This window comes from Oryctolagus cuniculus, chromosome 19 (genome assembly GCF_051225735.1).
Source record: "Oryctolagus cuniculus isolate XC-2025 breed Fujian yellow rabbit chromosome 19, ASM5122573v1, whole genome shotgun sequence".
Taxonomy (NCBI): Eukaryota; Metazoa; Chordata; class Mammalia; order Lagomorpha; family Leporidae; genus Oryctolagus; species Oryctolagus cuniculus.
Window position 1 is genome coordinate 63,635,141 of NC_142885.1, and position 18,832 is coordinate 63,653,972.

An 18,832-nucleotide genomic window follows, 5' to 3' on the forward strand; every position below is an offset into this window, starting at 1 on the left:
GACTGGGAAACCCAAAGACAAAGGAAAGGCAGACATAATGTTTGGTGAGGGCCGGGCTCCGGTTCAGGGGCCATGGATCTTCTACCCTCGCGTGGTAGAAGGTGCTGACTGGCTCTCCCAGTCTCCTCTGTAAGGGCACTAACCGTATTCCACCCTCATGGCTGAGTCACTTCCTGAAGCTCCCACTCTCAACACCTTCACCTTGGGGTTAGGATTTTAACATGACTGGAAGGGCATAAACATTCAGACCTTAACTGGTGACATTAGGTTGATAAGTAGAGGAGGCAGGGATAGAACAATGTTTGCAAAAGTCTTAAAATTTAAGAGCCTTTTCCATCCGGGGAATGAGGGGGATAAAAGTAGAGATGGCCTTTTGGAGATACAGGTATGTGTAAAACTGGCACTTGACAACGAGTTTCATTCCCAGTCGCCAGAATTCAAGCCAGCCAGGCCCCCACACCCAGGCAATCCCATGTTCTCTGGTGCACCCTTGTTGGTGGCTTAGAAGTGGGAATCTCACGGTGACTTTGATACAACTTAGAAAACAAGGAAGCAAGTAGGGCATGTGGATGCCTTTGCTCCTGGATCCTATGGAATCCCATATGTGGGTGGCGAGGCACAGGGAGAAGCCGTGGTGTGTGTGTGTGTGCGCGTGTGTGTGCGTGTGTGTGTGGGGGGGGCGCCGTGCGTGGAAGGGGGTTGCTGTACCTAGCGCGAGGCACTGGAGGAGGAGGAAGAGGTAGCTGAGATCTGAATAACTGATTCTTCAGTCTCTCCAGACGCTCGGGAGCGGGCGGAGAGCGTGGTTTCAGCACCACGGATAGCGGCGCGCGCCACCACGGGCTCCAGGGTCGCCAGCCAGACACCCTTCGTGGCCTTGTTCGGCGCCGTGCGCTCCGGGAGCGGGGCGCTGCGCTCCGCGCCACCGCCTAGAGACTGCGGGGTCTGCCTCGGCCGCCTACGGGGAGGGCGCCTGCGGGCGGAAGACGCTTTAGTCCGCCGGAGCTCCAAGCTTCTCCGGCGTGCGCGGGGGCTGCTGCGTCTCACTGGCTAAGAACAAGTCCCCAAGTTGGCGGGGTGGGCGCCCCTGCCTTCCTCCTCCTCTTCCTTGGAGGCGACAGCAGCAGAAGCACTCCCGGGAACCCGGCTTTGCCAGACTGAAACAGGCACTCTCCGGACTCCCGCCGGGAAGTGGGGAGCCGAACGCGCAGAGCGGAGCTGGCCCCGCAGCCAAGGGCCGGAGGGAGCTGCCTTCCCTCGCCCGCGTCTCTCTCGGCCGGGGACCGCGGGGATCCCCGGCCACACGCGCGCGCGCGCTCCCACACTCACTCTCACACACACGCACTCGCCCTCACACACCAGCCCGGAGCTGGGCTGCGGACAGGGTGCTGGGGCGCGCTCAGAGGACCCCGCGGCTGCCGTCCGGAGTAGGTCAGGAAGCCTTGCTAGGGCTCTCCGAGCCAGGGAGGCTCCGAGGGCTTGGCCGGAGCATGGGGCCGGGTGAGCGCTGAGTCGCGGCCGCTGCCATCAAGCCCTGGAGATGACCAGGAGCGGCCACTGCTGAGAACTATGTGGAGAGAGGCTGCGGTGAGTGCTGGCGCGGGACGCGGATCCTAGGAGGCCCCCGTAAGGAAGGGGGCGGCAGGAGGCCTGGCCTGGGGAGGCGGGCGGCAGGACCACCGGGGGGTCGTTGCGTGGGAATCGTCGCGCCTCCCTCGGGGATCCGGGACCGCGGGAGGCGGCATCCTTCCCTCCCCCTCTCCTCCTGCCGGCTCGTCGCAAACTCAGCCAGCGTCCCCCCCCCCTTTTTTTCTCCCAATCACCCCCCACCCACCCACCCACCCACCCAGCGGCTCCTTGTCGCACAAGTCCCAGCAGCAGGCGCCGGGGAGGTGGATGGGGTGAGGGTGGAGGTGCCCGGTTAGCTCTCGTGGGTGGCCAACCTGAGCTCCCATTCTCCGGTACGTCCCGGAGCGGAGCAACCGTGATCAGCCACCGACACTAGGATCTGCACTGGGGGCGTCTCGGGCGCCCAGCTTCAGCTCCCTGTCTCGGATTGAGCCCCCCGGGCGCACGGAGGGGCTGTGAGCATTGCAGACTGCAGTCTTCCCCCGCCCCCTCCCCCTGCTGGTGGGCTGACCCTGCCTCTCCGTCTCTCCTCCGCCCGGTAGAGCCCTGCTGCAGAGCCTCCGGCTGGGATAGCCGCCCCCCGTGGGGGCGATGCGGACAGCGCGGGACAGCCAGGGGAGCGCGCGGGGGCCGCAGCATGCGGGAGCCCGCTAAACCCGGTGGCTGCTGAGGCGGCCGAGATGCTCGTGCGCGCAGCGCGCCCCACCGCATCCTCGACCTTCTCCGGCTACAGGTACGCCCCAGAGGGAGCTATGGGCTCGCTGAGCCGGGAGGAGGGAGAGCGGGAGAGGGATCCGGGGAGAGGGAGAGGAAGCGGGAGCGGGAGCCCCGGAGCGAGGTGCGGGCGGAGCACCAGGGGGCGCTGCGGACCCGCGCTCTGTGGCGCTCACCCAAAGAACGCCCAGGCCCGGCGCGAGTTCGCCCCAACTTCCCCCGGCTCCGGCAGCGCCCGGCCCGAGGGGCGCGCGCCTGTGCACGCGTGCACGACGGTGCTGGTATTTGCAGGCACGCGCAGCTGTGCACCTGGCGCGCTGCTTGGTGTGCCCCACCTGAGCACCAGAGAGGTCTCCGCTACGGCCGCCTGCGGGTGTGCGCAGAAAAGCGCGCGTGTCTAGAACGTGTGCAGCCCGCTGTCCACGTGCACCTGAGACCTGGAGGCAGGGCCCGCAGAGGAAAGGCTGGGGAGGGGCTGCACGGTCCAGGTCCCTCCGAGCGCTTCCCGGGAGCCCGCCTTTTCCCTCCGCTCCCACGCTCGTTTTTTGCCAGCTCCCACGCTGTGGCCCGCGGGGGGACGCGCCTACTCCTGGGAATTCTGCATTGCACACGGCGCGTGAGAGAGAGTCGTGTGTGCGCGCGCGTGTGTGTGCGCACACGGGCCTGGAGGGGGAGGGTCCTCCACGGGCCTCTGCACGCGATGGGGCGGACGCCAAGTTCCCCTAAGCACCGCTGGGCCTGGGCCCAGCAGCGAGCGTCCCCGCTCCTGAGCGCTTGGGGTGTACCCTGCTGCGGGGTCTGCAGCGGGTGCCACGCATGGAGCGAGGTGTGTGGTGCACGTCGCGGGTTCGCTGGGGGCGGGGTCGATCTTCCCGCTCCTTGCACCAGCTGGGTTGCCAGAGTCCGCACCCCGCCTCCTCAAGCTGGGGCGGGTCCCGGGTCCGCTGCGCTTGAGCAGGGGGCGGGGTCGCGAGCTGATGTTCGCTCTACCCAGGGTGGGAGAGGATAGGAGAGAAGAGGGCTCACTCTGGGCGCCCAGGAGCTGAGTGGGGTCCATGGCTGGCGGGGCGCTCTGGGGCTGTGGTCCGCAGCCAACTTGGGGAATGCGGTGGGCGATGTGGACCCGGTCGGGCATGGGGAAGCGGCTGGGAACGGGGAATGCGCAGGCAGCGAGTTGCAGAAGGGTCGAGGGAGGTGGGCGAAATCAGGGATGAGGACTGAAGTCAGTGGCCCCAGGTGGGGCTCCTGTGCGTAACGCCTTTGGTCTGGAGCTCTGGCTCACGCGGCCCTGCCTCTCACTCTCCGCCTTGCAGGGACCGTAAGTGGCGACTATGGGCAGACTGGGCTACTGGACCCTGCTGGTGCTGCCGGCCCTTCTGGTCTGGCGCGGTCCGGCGCAGAGCGCGGCGGCGGAGAAGGGTCCCCCCGCGCTGAACATTGCGGTGCTGCTGGGTCACAGCCACGACGTGACGGAGCGCGAACTTCGAAACCTGTGGGGCCCGGAGCAGGCGGCGGGGCTGCCACTGGACGTGAACGTGGTGGCGCTGCTGATGAACCGCACCGACCCCAAGAGCCTCATCACGCACGTGTGCGACCTCATGTCCGGGGCGCGCATCCACGGCCTGGTGTTTGGGGACGACACCGACCAGGAGGCCGTGGCCCAGATGTTGGATTTTATCTCCTCCCAGACTTTCATCCCCATCTTGGGCATCCACGGGGGTGCGTCCATGATCATGGCTGACAAGGTAAGGTCAAAAGGCGGTGGGCTGCCCGACCCCGGGAGGGGGCCCGGGGAGTCCTCCCTCGCCCCTAGCTTTCGTCTTGTCCGGAGTGTGCTGGGTGTGTCCTGGCTTCCAGCCCAGGTGTGAGTGAGGCCCCAACACTCGGAAATAAATGGAGACACATTTTGCCTTGGTTCTGGAAGTGGGGCGCTGGGGGCCAGTTTGGTGTGGCAGGAAGAAGGCGGAAAATGCAGCAGCGGCATTGGGGGTGGTGGTGGACCCTTTGGAAGTTTTCAGGCAAAGCACTGAGGTGAGCCCGGGACTGCATCAGACAGCGTGGCTCGGATTCGTATAATACCAATTATGCCTGGTTGCTATGTGCAAAGTGTACCTTTCGCCCTTCTGTGGTGACTAAAGCTGTTTTTAAAAGTATTGGATGTGAATATGTTATCGGATAAAATGCCAAGATTTCCGAAAGCAGTGGTTCCTCAGATTCCCTGCACCTGTGTGTGTGTGGGGGGGTGGGTGGGTGGGTGTGTGTGGGTAGAGGTTGGAATTTTGAGCGGCTCTGGGATCCAGGAGCACATCCATGGCCTTCCTGTGAGGCAGGCACTGAGTGGGGAGAAGCCACTTCAGATCCTGAGCTTGGAGGGCCTGGCAGGTTCCTTAGGTGTTGCCCGTGTGGAGCCAACACCTCATGGCAGGGACTCCAAGGCGCTCAGATGGAGGAGTTGGCTCCAGAAGACGGGTCTTGGTGCTGAAGTTGCAGAGTTTCAGAATGAGGGTATATGCAGGCCCAGACCTCTTGGCTTAGAAGGAGAGGGGAGATCTGTGTGTGGACAGCCTGGGAGCATTTGATGGGAGAGGAGGGGAGAGAGGTAGGAAGGCGAGAGAGAGGGAGAGAGAGGGAGAAAGAGAAAGAGAGAGAGAGAGAGAGAGAGAGAGAGAGAGAGAGAGAGGTTCCGGGGCCTGGCTGGGGAGATCCACGGTAGTGGGGGGAGGGAGGAAGGTTGGAAGGGAGAATTGAGGGATGAGGAAAAAAAGGGAAAGAGAATAAAAGGTGCACAGCACCTCTGTGTCACCCCCAGGAAAGGGGGAGTGGGGAGTGGGAGGGGAATGAGTGCCCTGGTGTGCTGTGTGGTCCTCAGCCCTGAGACCCTCTGCCAGTGTTCCTTAGAGAGCGGTGGGCATCGCAGCGGAGAAAGCAGGCGTTTGCTCTAACACTGTTCCGGTGCTGCTCTCCCAGCACCTGTGTGTTCATTGAGTCAGAGTCTGCCTGTGCCTCAGCCACTCCCCCCGGCTCCTTCGGGAACCATGTTCATTTTTTCTGGTCTCCAGGGCTGCCGCTCATTGAGCGAAGTATCCAATGGATGCAGGATCTTATTAAACACTCATTCTAAGTGGCTTGTGGCCCAGCAGAATTCCTATGTGTGGCAGATCACCTTCCAAGCCACGTTTCAGTTTTAGGAGTTTCCCTTTTTGGGAAGAAGAAAGTAGGGGGTCTCTGGGCCTCCCCACAAGTGTAGAGGACATTTCAGCACCAGGAAGGCACTTGGGGTCCAAAGCCTTCAACTCTGAGGTGAAGTGACAGAGGTACGGTGTGGTTAAGAGAGCTGGCCAAGACCACACAGCCAGATATGTGGCTTTCTGGTCCCAGCCTGTGATCCCTTGGGTCCCACCAAATCAAGCTGTCCTTTAGCTTTGTCATCCCATCTTCAGGAGAGTCAAGTATCGATGTCTCCTACAGAAAGGGAGAGCCATGGAGGGGTTGTGTGTGCGGAGGGACCAGCCTTCTAAGGAAGGCACGGAGAGCAAGGCAGCCGTGTCCAGCAGGGTGTGGGGGTGATCTTAGGATCTCGGTATTGTCAGGGATCTCTCTGCCCTTCTGAGGTTTTCATTACAGGGATGACAATTGAGCGAAAGCAGGGACTGTCCTGAAAGTGGAATTTCTAAACCTATAGGAGTCCAGCAGAGACTGGAGAATTAGAGAAGGTGGCTTGAGGCCTAGGCTGGGAGATCTGAGCAGGCTTCCTGCCCTTTCTTCTGAGTCTGAGGGCACAGATGTGTGGCTCAGGCTCTCACCTGACTGACCCACCCCGCTGAAGGCAGAGAAGGGAACAGCAGGAGCAGGAAGGGGGCTGACAGGCTGGCGAGCACCCCATTGATAATATGCACTAGGGGCTGATAAGCCTACTCCTAGGTCTTGACTCAGCGAATGTTGGGCTCTGTCCAAGGCAGCCCAGAAGGGTCCATAGCAGAGGGCATTTTGAGAAGTCCAGGGTGGGTACAGGTAGAAGCATCCTGTCTCTCCCTCACAGGGATGTGGGCAAGTGTGACCCTGCCTACGAGTGGGTAAAGGGAAAAGCAATCGGGAAGCTGAGAAGGGACATTGCCAGAGAAGTCAGAGGGACGTGAGAGGGGGCGGGCAGAAGAGGGAAGGAAGAGTCCCTTGCTTCCAGAGGGCTGAAAGGAACAGAGCCCCCATTCTGGGCATTCTGAGTTGGTCCTGGAGGGCCTGCCCTGGCTCTGAGATACTGCTGAGACAGTGGGAAGGTAAGAGAAGGCAGTGGGGTGTCGGAGAAGCTGGGGAGAAAGTGTAGGGGCAATGTCAGGTCCCAGGTGTGGGGTGGGCTGATGATGTTGAAGATCCTGAGAAGACTTGTTCAAAGGATGGTATTCTGAGACACCTGGGCGTGTTGAAAAAGGAAAGCGCCTGAGATGTGACCAGCCCTCCCTTCCCTTAGTAACACGTCTTCTGGGCTTGTGCCTTTGCCACCTGTTTCACTTAGAACGTTGAGCACCGTTTATTTGGCTCCAGAGAGGCAGACGTGAGACCTTGTCTAAAACTCTGCCTTGCTGGGGTGTGCCAGCAGTGTCCTGACCACAGGGAGGACATCCCCAAGTGGACAAAGGCTCTCTGCCTCCCCACTAAGCTGATGCTGACTTGGTAGCGCCCCTCAGTACACATTCCTGTGGCCCCATAGGAGTGCCCCTGGTAAGAGTGGCATTGCATTTGATGATCTGTTAGCATGAACACACATCCACGGTGTTTTTACCTCCCCGTCAGCCCAGCTGACCTTGAATCAAAGAACAAATTCTTAGAATAATGGGAATGGTGTTAAGTGGAAGATTCTTGAGGTGTTAATTGATCATGGAGGTGTTAATTTTTGCTTTTATCAGTGGGTGGTCTTACAAGATAATTAAATTCGAGGTGAAAATGACGCTTGACATAGATAAAATTCCAGGGGCATTTTGGTTTGGCCATTTTGATGCCATCTGGTGGAAGTAACTGTCTGGCTGTAGTAAGAGTCGCTAGCAAATCGAGCCTGTGGACTAGACCTTGGTGTTGCTGCTCCATGGCCCTGACCCCTCCCCTCTTCTCCGCTTTCTCCTCACTGCTCCATGGTGGAAGAGTGAGCCTCAGATGTCAGCCACGTCTACCCATGGCACCTACTCTTTGGGCTCTACTTGGCATGTTCTTTCTGCACATCATTCTCTTCCTATAGTAGAGTGCAAGTCCCTTGAGGACAGATTTATTTTTTGAAGGTGTGTTTATGTGTAGTTGAAATCACAAATGCCCCTTCTGCACAGACACTGTATAAAAATAATGTCTTTTCATTGTAGAGCACTTAGCACATTAAAATTTAAAGAAGAAAATGTTGCTGCAGACCCTATCGCCAGGGTAACCACTGCTGACATGGTGGATTTCCTTCTAAGCTCTATTTATGTACGACTTAATGACTATACTGTGGATATATGGTTTTGCTTTTTTACTTTGCTCTCCGAGGGCTTTCTTATTTGGAAGACTCATTTTTGTTCTTTAATTTTGGAAACATCTCAGCCACTATCTGCTGGATATTTCCTCTTCATCATTATCTCTACTTTCTCCTTCTGGAGACGCATACTTGCATACTTCACATGGTTTTTGGGAAATCCAATTAAAAGAAGTCTATTTTGGTTCAAAAAAGATACTGAGGCTGGAGCTGATATCGTGGGGTAGTCAGTAAAGCTGCTGCCTGCAATGCTGGCATCTCGTATGGGTGCGGGTTTGTGTCCCGGCTGCTCCACTTCTGATCCAGCTCCCTGCTAACGGCCTGGGAAAGCAGCAGGAGATGACCAAAGTATTTGCCAGGCCGCTGCACCTCACATGGGAGACTAGGATGAAGCTCCTGGATCCTGGCTTTAGCCTGATTCAGCCCTGGCCATTGTGGCCACCTAGGGAGTGAACCAGCAGGAGGAAGATCTCTCTCTCTCTCTGTCTTTCCCTCTCTCTATGATTCTGACCTTCCAATAAATAAATACAATTAAAGCCTATGCTCATGGAAAATATTTATTATAAATAAAACTGCATGTGGATTTAAAAATATTTTTGCACAAAATAAATGTCTTCTAATCCTGCTTTCTATGAACTTGTTGAAGTACCCTTGTACATGTGGTTTCTCAGGACATGTATTTCTTCTCAGTTCTCTACCTCTCTGTGCTGTGTTTGGAAAGATTTCCTGAAATCTATACTGCAGTTCACCACCTTGTTCTGTCTGATCTGTTATTTTGCCTATCTATTGCCTGTTTACATGGTAGACTTTGTTTCCAAGACATCCAATTGCTCTGTTTTCATGCTTCCCTACATTTCATTTGGTGAACAGCCCTTTTCACTTTATGCATGTAAATCCCTCCTTCTCTCTTGTCAAGGATTTTAAAAAAAATGATTACTGCAAAGCACTTCTCTGGTTTCTAGTGTCTTTGTTTCTTCACTTAGGAGTTCTTCCATCTGTAGACTCACTAACTGAGTGTCCTCGTGTGCGCTGTGATCCTTTGTGAACTTACTTTCCCATCAGTTGTATGGATTCTTGTGCCCTGTACATGTCCGTGTGTGTGTTTCTAAGGCAGTGCTCGGGTCACAGGCTCAGCTCGGGGCTCCCTCTCTGCTCCGTGCAGCTTGTGCTTATGTTGCGGGCGTGGGCTGCAGTTTCACGTTGGTGACCTGACTGGGATTCCTTGACACAGACGGGGCCTCTGGGGCAGGTATTCCAGCCCAGTTCCCAGCCAGCAGCGCAGTTCGGCTTCAGTTCTTCAGTCCACTGCCCCTGGGTGGAGGCTGGCGTCTTTGCTCCCATGGCTCATACCGGACCCGTCGCCCGCCGCGGATCCTGTGGCTTTCATTCCTACTTGGATTGTAGAGGCCCATCTTTGGATTCACGCCTTGTTAAGGAGTCTTTTATTTTTCATCCACGATTCTCTTTCCTCCTTTCCAAGCACTGCTATGAACGTTTTAAAGTAACTAAGGGTTTCTCTATGAAGTCTACCTCTTAGGAGCGGCAAAGGGAGGTTACCGAGTGTGTTCTCTCTGACTTCAATCCAGTTTTATTTCACAATCTGTGTCTGTATTCTTAAAACTTGATTATATATTCTTGGAATTTTTCCTTATCATTAAGTAACTTTTCAAACTTGACTTTAAGTGGCTGCAGGGTGTTCTGTTTGTACCACAGTGGCTTTAACTTTTCTTCCATTTGTCCCCCCTTAGCAAGTGCAGGTCTGTGGCCTTCCATGCGCCCAGCACTGCTCTCACCATTTGCGTCAGTTACTGGGTATATGTTTGTTGATAGAATGAATCGAGCCCTTGGTTCTGATGCCAGCTTGCGGCAGCTTCTGAGCGAACATATCACGGTTCGCTCCAGGGCTTTCCATGTGGTGTTTGTTCCCTAAATGCTGCCTGATTTCATAGGTGTGTGCCAAGTCTCCTCTTCTGTCTAGTGGGCAGATAATTACCAGCCATCCCCGAGGACTCACAGAAATTGGAGGGTTACATACAAAGGCCCCGTGGCGCCCTGCTGGGTAACAGTGCCTCAGTAGGAGGTGCAAGTTCGCGCCCTTTTGTAACCCAGCAGCGGAGATGGATGTGAGTGACGGGCCTTCCCATTCCGCACTGCGAGTGCGTGGAAAGGGCAGACACGCAGCTCGGAGTGTTGGTGCAGCCCACTCAGCTCCTGCTACGGAGGCATCAGGTAGTTCCTGGCGGAGTGGGGAAGCCTATTTTTAGCTTTCTTGATGAGGCCTGTCAGATACAGTCATCAACTCCTCCTCACATAAGTCATTGGAGAGCAACAGGCATCGTCCCAACAGCCATGACTAACTCTGCAGACGGGCCTCAGGAGCTGATGGTCATCGGCAGACCCTGGACGGCTACAGCAGGACCTGCATGGCGAGGATCTTCCTTCTGGTAGCCTCCTACAGAAAATACTACACTGGGAAGAGTTGGGAGAGGAGGAGGAGGAGAAGGTGGAGAGGGAGAGGGAGGGAGGTAGAGAGAGAGAGGGCGGGGGAGAGAGAGAGACACTAGAGACGAGGAATAGGAATTGAACCTTGGGTTTGCGATGCAGAGTTGGTGGCCGCGGATAGGTCATCACATCAACAGGAGCACGCAGCGTGATTATTTGTGTTTTGCTGGTCCTGCGTCCCCTATCCCCTTCTCTTTATTTTCCACTTTTGTATTTGTTGGCAACATTTTAGAGTAAGAAAGCATCCCATTAAAATAAATCCAAATTCCACGCTTGCCTGCACCAATCGGAAAGCCCCGCCTTCTCCCAGCCGTGGTGAAGGGAGAGGAAGGTCCTCCTGCTCCTGCACCACCCTTAGGCGGGCAGGGGTCTTCCTCTCTTCAGTTCCCAGCTGGCCCCTTCCCTCGTTTAGGTAATATCCTCAGCTCAGAAGGCCTTGGGGCTTGACACCCCTTGTGGAGGTGAAGGTCATGGCCGGTCTTTGTTGGGAGGGCGTTTCTTGGACATTCTCTGTCCCTTCCAGAGGCTGCTCCACGGTAAGGTAGCAAATCCATGGTGTACTTGCGGTCATCCTGCTGGGTTCACTGCTGCCATCATTAATATCCCATAACACTTTGTCCTGTTCAGCCCAGAAGCCTTACGTCCCTTTCAGCACACCACTCCCCAAAGTCTTTACAAACCTGCTTGAGTTGGAAGATCCCAGAAAACCTCAGACAAAGAGTCTGAGGACCTCGATCCCATTCCCAATGCCAGCGTGTCTTTGGCAAAGGCCTCTCACCTTTCTGAGCCTGCAGGCCTCTTGCAAAGTGCAGGTGTGGGATGATGCATTTCTAGGACCTCTTCCAACTCTGAAGATTTGGGTGTGCTCTCAAGCAAAGACTGGAAAGAAACATATCAGACTGGTGCATGCTTTCATCTTTTAAATAATGTCACCTTAAAATTAATCCTTAAAATTTTAACTGACATGAAAATTATTCATATTTATAGGATATCATGTAATGTTTCAATACATGTATACATTGTGTAGTGTCAGTCAGGCTAAACATGTCTATCTCCTCAAACATTCAACATTGCTTTATGTTGAAAACATGAAAAATCCTTTTTTTTTTTTTAAGAGAAACATACAGAATGTTGTCCGTATCTATCGTCACCCTGCCGTGCAATGGAATACCAGCATTTCGTACCCTGTCTAACTCTAACTTGGCATCTGTTAAATAGCCTTTCGCTGTTGCGGGGGAGGGGGGGCTCTCTTCTGCTGAAGGCCAATGGGATATTTCTAACATCATGTGCAAGCTACATGAAATTATCAACTTAAACATTAGCCTGCTATGGATTTACTGAATTTTGAGTCCTGGCAGGGTCAAACCAGATGATTGCACAGACCTTATGTGGCCCGCAGGCTGGATGTTCCACACCCCTACCTCCCCACTCCCCTCTCCTCTCCGCCACCGGTGGCTACCGTTCTACTCTTGGCTTCTGTGAGATCAGCTCATGGATGCCACCCGTGAGAGAGACCATGTGGTATTCTTCTTTCCGGGCTTGGCTTATTTCCCTTAACATCATGGCCTCCCTTATCCTCTATGTCATTGCAAGTGACATGATTTCATCTTTTTTTTTTTTTTTTTTTTTTTGACAGGCAGAGTTAGATAGTGAGAGAGAGAGGCAGAGAGAAAGGTCTTCCTTCTGTTGGTTCACCCCCCAAAAGGCCGTCATGGCTGGCGCACTGCGCCGATCTGAAGCCAGGAGCCAGGTGCTTCCTCTTGGTCTCCCATGTGGGTGCAGGGCCCAAGCACTTGGGCCATCCTCCACTGCCTTCTCGGGCCACAGCAGAGAGCTGGACTAGAAGAGGAGCAACCGGGACAGAACCGGCACCCCAACTGGGATTAAAACCCGGAGTGCCAGCGCTGCAGGCGGAGGATTAGCCTAGTGAGCTGCGGCGCCAGCTGATAACCCAGGTTTAAATTCAGGTTCCACCACTTATCAGCTGGTTGACTGTGGGGAAGTTCCTAATGTCTCTGAGCCTCAATGTCTTCATAGCAATAATCGGATCTACTGCACAGAGCTGTGGGACTTGAGTGTGGTCAGGTCTGCGCTTGGTGTGTTGTGTTGTGGATGCTCATTGCAGGAATGCTATTTTTTTCTTTTACTATGTCTATGTTTTGTTGCTTTATTTTCTGCAGTGTACACATACTTTTTAATAATTAGAAAATACATGATTAAGGGTTGTGTGTATCCCCTTTGAGAAACTGGGACTGAATCCACAGAGCACGGAAGTGTAGGGTCCAATGGGACAAGGCTCTTACTTCTCAGCTGGGACAACCAGAAGCTTCCTTGGCCTTTTTAGAGCTTGTCCTGAAGTTGGTCCTGGCCAGCTGAAGATCAGACATGGTCAGCGGGAAGGGGTTGTGACCTGTGCACCAGGGGGGTTCCAGCAGCTGGGCTGTGTGTTTGTAAGGGGGCTTTACAATGGGCAGTGTGTATTAGGAAAAAGCAATGCAGGGGTTGAAAATATTTTTTTTTGCACCAAAACAAACTCATACTTTACATCCCATTTTTCCGTGAGCTTTTCGAAGTATCTTCATTTTATCTGTGCCACGCCATCATGACTCAGTGAGATCATGGGGAACCTGGCAGCCCTAGCGGGACTCATTTAAAGAATCCCTATTTTCAGATGAATAAAGGCTCAGAGTTGCAGGTGTGTCTTCAGAGCCCCACAGCGGGGACCTGGACCTTTCAGCTCTTATTCTTTAGATCTTTATTTATTTATTTTTAAAAAATTACTGCTTTAGGCTAACGACGGTGCATCCAGTCGGTTTAGGGAAGGGGCTTCGTTCCAATACAGACAGTAGGTTTTGATGTTTGGTTGTCTCAACTAAAATGACGAACATGTTGGGTGAGGCCTTGAAGTTGAAGACTGTTCTTTGCAGGGTGAGAGGGTGGGCCCCCACTGCACGCGGCACAGGGAGTTCCGTTCCCCAGCCCCTGTGTAATTCACAGATAAACGGCGTATTTAAGGTGTGCCTCACGATATTTGAATACACATACACGTTGTGAAGTCATTGCCACAGTTGAGCTAGTTGACGTGTTTCTTCCGCACGTGCTTACCTTTTTTTTTTTTTTTTGGTGGTGAAAATACTTCTCTGCTATCTTGGCAGATTTCAAGCCTATCACATGTTTTTGTTAACTGTAGTCACCACGTTGTACATGAGGTCTGCAGAGCCTGTCCGTCTGATCATTGGAAGTCTGTGCTCCTTGACCAGTGTGCCTCCGGGGGTTTACGGAGACTGTGTGTTAGCACGGGCAGGTGCCTCCGTGGGTTTACGGAGACTGTGTGTTAGCATGGGCAGGGGCCTTCGGGGGTTTATGAAGACTGTGTGTTAGCACGGGCAGGTGCCTCCGTGGGGGTTACGGAGACTGTGTGTTAGCACGGGCAGGGGCCTCCGTGGGTTTACGGAGACTGTGTGTTAGCATGGGCAGGGGCCTCCACGGGGTTACAAAGACTGTGTATTAGCATAGGCAGGGGCCTCCATGGGGGTTACAGAGACTGTGTGTTAGCACGGGCAGGGGCCTCCATGGGGGTTACAGAGACTGTGTGTTAGCATGGGCAGGTGCCTCCGTGGGGGTTACGGAGACTGTGTGTTAGCATGGGCAGGGGCCTCCGTGGGTTTACGGAGACTGTGTGTTAGCATGGGCAGGAGCCTCCAGGGGCTTATGAAGACTGTGTGTTAGCATGGGCAGGGGCCTCTGTGGCTTTCCAGCTAGGGAATGAGGACTGCAATGGTCATGAAGTGGGAACTGCGGGCAAAATCTGGCTTACAGATGCATTTTTGTTTCACCAGTACAATATAGTAAACTTCTTGAATTTTTTCTTTATTTTCTTTACTTAAAAGTGTGTGGGGGATATCTTCCATCAGCTGGTTCACCCTCCAAATACTCCACATGCCTTCAGCAGCTGGGGTTCCACCAGACTGAAGCTAGGAACTCAGTCTAGGGCTCCTGTGTGGGTGGCATGGACCCCAGTACCTGAACCTTCGTCCTCTGGCTCCCGTGGTTTGCATTATTGGGAAGCTGGAACCAGGAGTGGGACCAGGATTTGAACCCAGGCACCCGGCTATGGGATGCAGGTGTTCTGAGCAATGTTGCACCCCAAAGCCCATCCCAAATGCCATTGGCTGAGGCGTGCATTTTCAAGTTCACTTCAGCCGTTCTCACATCTAGCCAGGGTCACATATTTATGTTAACTACAAGAACTGTGTAAGCCTTGGAGACTAGGGTACTCAGCGGTAGCATTCTTACTTGTCCGTCTGCTTGTTTGTCTTGAATTGGCCAGAGAGTCAGCAGGTGCTAGATAATGATGTGGCTCTACAGCAATTGGAAGAAATATTTATAGAAATATATTTAAATTAGGGGAGACGATGGCTCTGTTTGAGCTTTTTCTGTTGTTAGGGGTGTTTCCAGCTGCAAATAACGATATTGGACCGTGAATGGCTTAAACCACTAAGACATCCAGTTCTTTGTTTAGTATGGAGACCCAGGTCGGATTTAATGAATTAATAACTTACTGACACAGGTCCTTTCCATCTTCTGCTTTGCTCCTGGTGTATCACAGTCACAGTGTGGCTGCCTCTGTCCCAGCCATCACACGCTCACATTCAAAGGAAAAGGGGAGGAAGAGAGGAAAGGGGAGGAAAAGTAAGCTTCCTGCTAGGGTCTCTGTCCTTTAATTAGAGTGGACCTCCCCTTGTATCTGAATGGCCTGACTTCCTCTTCTGTCTCAGGCATTGCTAGGGGACATAGACTGTCCAGGATTCTTCCCTGAGAATAAGTCAGTGGTGCCTGAGCGTAATTTGCCTCTGGTAGCAGGGTCACAGTAGCAACACCTGAGTGCTAGAACCACAGGTGTCTCCGCAATACCTGCACCACCATCTGTTCTGGAAGTCATATTTGAAGCCGAATGTTAGAAACTTGCCATGTGAGGTGAGGGAGGACCCTTAGGATTGTGCGGCATCTAAATGAATATGTTAAGCATCTCAGAAGGAAGTACTTTAGGGATGTTGTGCCTGGAGAAGGAGAACCTTGGAGAGGACAGGAGAAATGTGCTCGGATGCCCCATGGGCTGTTACAGGCGGCAGGCTTACTCTCAACCTCGATTCTTGTTCTGGAGAAAGAATGAAAGTGAAATTGTAAGGAGTAAGGTTTCGGCTTGATGGGAAGAATAGGCTTTGGCAATCAGGTCCCTAACACACTCAGAAGAGTGCGATGTTTCACAGCATGGGAGGTGTGCGTCAGGCTGTGACAGTCCATCAGGAAGAGAGTGGAGAATTGGGCTTGCATTGGCAAGATTGGTTTGGGTCACCTCCAGGGTTCTTTCAGACACTCTGTACCTTTCAAATCCTTGATATTTTTATTTTTAAATCCTCAACCTCTGGCGCTTTAGGCCCTTGGAACTGGCTGAAAACCAACATCCTCACTTTGTCCAAGTGTGTGAGTAATTCAGTATAAATTTGACTGACATGGGGGAAGAATTTATGATCCCTGCATCATCATCTCAAACCCCTAAAGGACTTACCATCATCCTGAAGGGTGGACAAGATTTGAAAAGCAGAAAACCTCTGGACATGTCAGCTCACACACACAGACACACACACGCAAATATAAACATAAGTAGGTCAGCTGGCGTCGTATTTACTAGTGGGAATGTTTTTGGCTAAGAAATACTTCTACAGAAGATGATGTTTAGAATCATTGCTGATGATCTCGGGACGTATTTGAAATTGCACGCAGTTAATCATCATTATTAACTATATTCACATTTTGCACATCTTACTGTAGTGATATGTTTATATTCTCAAGAGACAGAGAGTGGACCTCCCCTTGTATCTGAATGGCCTGACTTCCTCTTCTGTCTCAGGCATTGCTGGGGGACATGGACTGTCCAGGATTCTTCCCTGAGACTAAGTCAGTGGTGCCTGAGCGTAATTTGCCTCTGTTAGCAGGGCCACAGGAGCAACACCTGAGTGCTAGAACCACAGGTGTCTCCGCAATACCTGCACCACCATCTGCTCTGGAAGTCATATTTAAAGCCGGATGTTAGAAACTTGCCATGTGAGGCGAGGGAGGACCCTCCATCTGATTTTTTAGTTGCCACTTTTTTTTTTTGTACCTGTTGTATGCCCCAGCATTCTGAAGATTGGCAGAAACTGCTCTGGGTAGTATTCCATGGCTTATCCACTTCCCCATTCCCCCACTTCTCACATTCCTCCAAGGAAAAGCAAAACCGGAAATTGATTTCCAAATGCTTTATCTTTCCATCCAAATTTTGTAATGTTGATTCATTTTGAAATAGGTCATCATGTACAGAGTATTAAAAAAATGCAAATCTTGCAGTGCAGAATATTTGCTCAATTAATGCACTGAAGATTTTCAGACTCTTCCCCCTCATTGGAGGTGGCTGTTACCCACGCAAAAAGAAAATGTGTTCATTGGAATGGCAGTTTACTTCCACTGGTAGTTTTTGCTGAAGTTGGTACATTATATGAATCTTCTCTTTCAAATTTCAACCCGGGACTTGAAAGAGATTGGTTTTTTGTTGATTCTAACAGTGCCTGTCTTGTTAAAACAAAATAAACCCACTCTTTAATATAGGTCGTGACTTCTGAAAACTGTTGGTGCATCAGATCTTATACCAGATACCAGCTCCAGGGATTGAAGATAATTTGGGGTGATTTGGGGGAAGTCGTGGACCACTTTATAACCTAGTAAAGGCTGCGGACCCTTCCCAGATCTGCTAAGTGCGATTTGAAGGGTCACAGGTCCTCAGAAACCCAGTCAGCGACCTCCTCTGAGTCAGTTTCCGGTAGTCCACTGTTACCTCCGTGTTCCTTTTCTGTCATTCCACTTACTGTCAACCACAGTTTGAAACTATTCATTAGAAAATTACAGAAGCACAGAAATAAACAATCTGTAAGTTTTAAGTTGCATACCGTTTTGAGTAGTTTCATGAAATCCTGCCCCATCCTGCCCAGGGTGTGAATCATTCCTTTGTCCAGTGGGTCCAAGCTGTACCTGCTGCCTGTCTGTTAGTCACTTAATAGCTATCAGAGTTATCAGATTGACTGTCAATGTGTGAGAGAGAGACCACATTCACATAAATTTTAAAACTTTATTATACTGTGTTGTAATCTCTACTTTATCATTAGTTATTGTTGTTCGTCTCTTACTATGCCTAATTCATAAAATAAACTTTTCTTATAGGAGTGTTCTAGGGTTTGGGACTGTTTGTAATTTTAGGCATCCCCTGGGGGTCTTGGAAGGTATTCCCCGTGGATAAGGGGAGGCTGCTGTATCTACAGGCTTGTTAACATGTTCATTCTTCACATGTTTGTTGAGTGCATATCTTGGGACAAAATGCCCTACAGATACCTCTGTGATCAACTTTGATTTAATGTAACTGGAAATTACATTAAATTACATTAACTGGGAATCTAGTTGGGGAGACTTAGAATTAATGGCTGGCGTGATGCAGCCGGGTGGGTGGTTCTGGAAACCATGGGATGCAGGAGTCTGAAGGAGGGCGTATGGTCACAGTGGAGAACTGATCTAAGAGCCGGCCGCTGCCCAGTGTGCTGCTCCTACAGGCCACCACCTGCCATGTCCCAGGATGCATTGCAGAGTGCAGGAGGGTGGCCCACGCAGGACCAGGGCGAGTTCACCGTGCAAGCCCTCGCTCCTCTTTCTGGGCTCCCCGAGGCTGCCAGACTTGAGTGATGTTTGGATAACTCCTGAATGTTCCTCTCGATGATATTTCTTGCAATCAAAACACTGAGCTTTTTGCCAATATCTATTTTATTGTCACAAATGGCTGAATGTCCCCAGCTCTCTCGTCTCTTCACATTAGGGATACACAGCCAGGAAAAGTGAGTGGCATTTGAAATCCATATTGTCTTGCACGTCTGTAGTCCTGGGGCTGAAAAAACGTTTTCTCAGTGAATTGTTGGAGAGCCAAGATGTCCGTGGGGCCGGGGAAATGTAGCCTCGATTGACGTGGGTGAATCTATCCAGGACCACGTGGTGAGTCTGCAGCTTGCTTGTAGCTTGCAGCAGCTTGGCAGAGCTTGGTGTTAGATAATGGCCATGGCTCCCACTGACGGGATGTTGAAACTGGAAGTCCTTGAGTGAAGACCTGAGCTTCAGGGTCGGATTTGCACTTTAGTTATTCGCTGTTGCCTTGATTAGTTGGTGTTAGGGTTTTTATTCTTCTTATCTCCCCCCTCCTTTCTTTCCCCCTTCTCTTATTTTTTACTCTCTCTTCCCTCCCTTTCCTCTCCCTCTCCATTGTTCTCAGCTGTTTAACCGCATTAAAAGAAATACTTTCACCCCGGAAGATTTCAAACACAGGAAAATGTATGAGGCGCTCCCACATCTCCAGCTTCAGCCGTTATCAACATAGGGCCATTGCCGCCTCATCTGTAACTCCACACGCCCTCCACCCCT

General features: G+C 52.4%; 1 protein-coding gene across 1 annotated transcript in view; it reads left to right on the plus strand.

The window, feature by feature from the left end:
• Window positions 1-3,659: 3,659 nt before the first annotated feature.
• The window catches only part of GRIN2A (glutamate ionotropic receptor NMDA type subunit 2A), a 402,461-nt gene continuing 387,288 nt past the window's right edge, over window positions 3,660-18,832 (plus strand). The window contains exon 1 of the mRNA XM_070065018.2: window positions 3,660-4,088. Coding sequence (XP_069921119.1) covers window positions 3,675-4,088 — 414 coding nt within the window. The 5' untranslated portion in view covers window positions 3,660-3,674. The remainder of the gene's footprint in view (window positions 4,089-18,832) is intronic.